Source organism: Diabrotica undecimpunctata, chromosome 5 (genome assembly GCF_040954645.1).
Source record: "Diabrotica undecimpunctata isolate CICGRU chromosome 5, icDiaUnde3, whole genome shotgun sequence".
NCBI classification, from domain to species: domain Eukaryota; kingdom Metazoa; phylum Arthropoda; class Insecta; order Coleoptera; family Chrysomelidae; genus Diabrotica; species Diabrotica undecimpunctata.
This window is the reverse complement of record NC_092807.1, coordinates 85,046,588-85,050,545: the sequence shown is the minus strand read 5'-3', so window position 1 is coordinate 85,050,545 and position 3,958 is coordinate 85,046,588. Positions and strand designations below refer to the sequence as shown.

General features: G+C 33.1%; 1 protein-coding gene across 1 annotated transcript; it reads left to right on the top strand.

The window, feature by feature from the left end:
• Window position 1: 1 nt before the first annotated feature.
• On the top strand, window positions 2-1,098 carry LOC140441430 (E3 ubiquitin-protein ligase E3D). The gene has a single exon (XM_072532159.1). It carries the CDS (start codon window positions 2-4, stop codon window positions 1,079-1,081), a length of 1,080 nt encoding a protein of 359 aa, XP_072388260.1. The 3' UTR covers window positions 1,082-1,098.
• The last annotated feature ends 2,860 nt before the right edge of the window (window positions 1,099-3,958 follow it).

The following is a 3,958-nucleotide window of genomic DNA, read 5'->3' as shown; positions in this document are numbered from 1 at the left end:
CATGACAAGTCTCTATAAATCTGTTTTGTTTGAAATTAGACCAAGACTACAATGCGTTAATGCATTCATCACCTTGTCTACTGGTCATCAAACTATAGAAGTAACTTTGGATGATGAAATTGTAATATTGACAATAGGAACAGAAGTAGCTAAAATTCCTTGTCGAGGTATCAAAATAATCTCAAATAGTGTCACTTGTTTAAAAGTAACTGATAAATTTCTTACATTTAGATTTCTGACAGAATCGGCTGAGGAAATAGGTAGCTTTAAAACAGAACTTTTGCATAACACTGTAGCTAATGAGGAATCTTTAAACAACAAACCATTATTATCAAATGGTGTTACATATGTTTTACAGTGTATTAACTGTAATAGGTCTCTATCAGATCCAATCGAATATACTAGGATATTACCTTTACCCTCTGAAAATTCAGATGCAAGTGACTGGTTTTGCCATAATCACGGTGAGAAAACGAATATCAGCTTAGATCCCAAACCTAGTGATATTTTTTATTCCCAATGTTTTGTTCACATGAACGCAAAATGTGTCAGCAATATCAAGAGTTGCAAACAAGTTTTTGTATGCAGATTTTGCCTCCAATGGTTAGGAACAAAACACAACAATAACACAATAAAAATATGGTTTAATACTATAAAATTTACACATTATTCTGGATCAATTTCATCGTGTAGCTTAGAGGACGCTTTCCAGACCATAAAAAACAGTTTAAGATATTCTATTCACAATGCATCAAAAATTTTATTATCTTGTCACACTTCTTCTACACAAACAGGTACAATAATGCTGTGGGTGTTAGAAAAGAAACTTCAAATACTCTTTGGAGAGACTAATGTAAAGGAATATAATGTAGCAAAAGTTTTGTTTAAGTTTGTCAGTAAAGACGAACATCTCCTGCAACAATGGGAAAACGATTCATTGGTTACTAGCGTAGACATATCTAAACCTATGATGGTAGAATTGTTGACCAATTTACATAAGTGTAATAAATTATTTCCGTTAGAATATTCCAAATCAAATGGTTTTAATGTTTCGTATGCGTTCTTGTATGACATTTTTTGAATAAATATTTTGTAATATGCTGTAGTTTTATTATAAAGATCATATGAAATGTTACAACAGCATAAAGGAATTATGATGACTGATGACTAATTATAAATTGTTACAAAACAATCTATATATATTTAGGGATTCTACAGTATTCACTGCCTTCCCTCGCTCAACCGTTTCCATCTCTCTCTGTTGTTCCATTCTCCATCGTTTAGTCCTCTCTTACTCATGGCGTCGTCTACTTCGTTCCTCCAGGATTTTCGGGGTCGTCCTCTTTTCCTCCTTCCTATGGGGCTCCATTCGGTTATTCTTTTTATCCATCTGCTGTCGCTAGCTCTTCTTACATGTCCATACCACTTTAGTCTTTTTTGTTCTATATATGTTAGTATGTCTGTTTCTATTGATGTTCTTTGCTTTATTTCGTCATTACTTCTCCTATCCATTCTTGTTACTCTGCAGCATCTTCGCAGGCATTCCATCTCTGTTGCTATTATCTTACTGATGTTTTTCTTGTTTATGATCCAATTTTCGGCCCCATATGTCATAATACTTCGCACTAATGTTTTATAAATCTGCGTTTTTGTCTTCATATTTAGGTGTCTATCCCACCATACTGAGTTAAGTTGTCGGATTGCTGTTCTTGTTTGTCCTAATCTTTGTGTAATTTCTTCCTCTGTTGTTGCCTTTTTCGTGATTATAAACCCCAGGTATTTGAATTTATCCTTTCCTTTGATTGTTACGTTGTCATCAATCTGTAGATCTTCTATGTCTTCTTCACTTGTAGATAGGTACTCTGTTTTCGCGAGGTTAATATCTAGGCCAGCCTTGGTATATTCTTTTTGTAGTTTCTTCATCATGTAGCTGAGGTCGTCTTGGTCTTGTGCAATCACTACTTGATCGTCTGCAAAACTTAACGTATATAGGTATTCGTTCCGTACCGGTACTCCCATGCCTTCGCATTTTCTTTTCCATGTAGTCAAGGCTTTCTCTAACTATATTTTGAATAGGGTTGGAGATGTGGAACAACCCTGCAGGAGCCCTTTTGTTGTCATGTTTTGTTGTCAAAACAATCTACAAGACGGAATCAATTTAAAGTAGCCTACGAGTAACATTGTCTGGAATCTTTCCTCCGATTGTATGCAGTACGTAGAAACGTAGGCCGGAACACAACTTGTTCCTACAATTGTAAGGGACAGTGTGTATCCGTAGTTTTTAAGGACATATATCAAACTATTGAGTGTAAACACGTATTTCATAATTACCGACTTATTCTATTTATTCATCATCATTAGCTATAACCCTTTGTGGGTCTTAGCTTGTTCTATTTCATTTTTTAGTTGATAATTTTTAGTTTTCTTTTAAGTTTCTTTCTAAAGTGTCATGTGTCTAGCGTGTATACGTTCATCCGCAATATATTTGTAATTAACCTTCTCTGGCCAGCGTACAATTTCTCCTGCATTTCGAATCCTGCACCAAACTTTAATATCTCGCAGCCACGAATGTTGCATTCTTCCTTGATCTTTTCTTCCTTCTACTTTGTCCATTAAAATCAATCTCAAGACATATTTATGACCTCTCATTATATGTCCCAAATAGGAAACTTTTCGTTGTTTAAGGGGGTATGTTCACGCCGCAGTTAAAATGAGTGGCATTCAAATAAACTAACGTTTAACAAATCTTTGAGTAGGTGGCAGCACGTGCATCATATTCTAATATTTTAATTTTCCCGAAATTTAAGTCTCTGAACATCGACATAGTTGCCAGCGAAGCCAAGTAGTGGGACTTATAATATATATTCGATCGGTACAGTTCGCTCTCAATCGGCAGTCTTGTTCAATGTACTAGTAAGTTGATATTAGCTATTAGTTGAAGTTTCAGAAATTCTTATTTTCGATATAATTTTTTATTTTGTATCGTGTTGTGTTGTTATTTATTTACCTTTGAGGTTGCTCTTTTGATTTTGCGTGTTGTTTTTTTTTAGTTTTATAAACATTTTAAATAGTCTATACCAGTCTTGATTCCTAATATTGAAGAAAATAGATAGGTAAGTACCTATTGCTATAACTCTTGTGTAAGAAGTTCATGTGACGATGGTGGCCGTGGCCATGGCCACCCACACAATTTTTGTTTTATGTCAACATGGGTAGTGTTGCTAATATTTAAGTATTAGTTAAATAACGGTGATGTTGTTTTTTGTTTTTATTTGTAATGTTATGCCAAAGGTTATCTATTAAATATTTTTCAGGTGTGAATAAAGTGCCCAGGTTAAAGTCCTATAATAAAAGGGATAATTGATTAAATGCCCAGGTTAAAGTCCTTTAATAAAAGGGATAATTGATTAAATATCAGAAAAATAAAAAAGAAATTTCATTAGTAGCTTGTGGTTCTACAAGTTACAAAGAGAAGTGGGTACCTATATTTATATTTTATTTACATTACTTGAAAAAATGGTCATCATGTGAAAAAGTATTGTCAGTATCGTGTAAATTTTGTCTTTTGTTATAAATACTCTGCATAAGAAGAATGCAAATTCAAGAAATTATTTTAGATCAATTTAGTGTAAATAACCTTATCTAAAATGCTCCAGTCACTTCTGTAAGCAGTAACGAATTTGTTATATCAAAGGGTTTAGAATATCTTATAAAAAAACACTTAAAAGAGGCATTTTAAAAACTACAACCGTACCAAATTTCATTGTAAAATTATGTTAAGTTTACATTGACTGACAAGATATAAGTCAACAATACTTTTGTTTTTTTAGCAAAGAAGCAGTGCAATCAACCTCATCAGATTTGCATGAGTTCAGCTTTATTTCTTCAGAAGAATATTAAAGTAAAATATATGGTGTCTTTTTAATTACCAACAAACATGATTTAATTTTAGCATTAA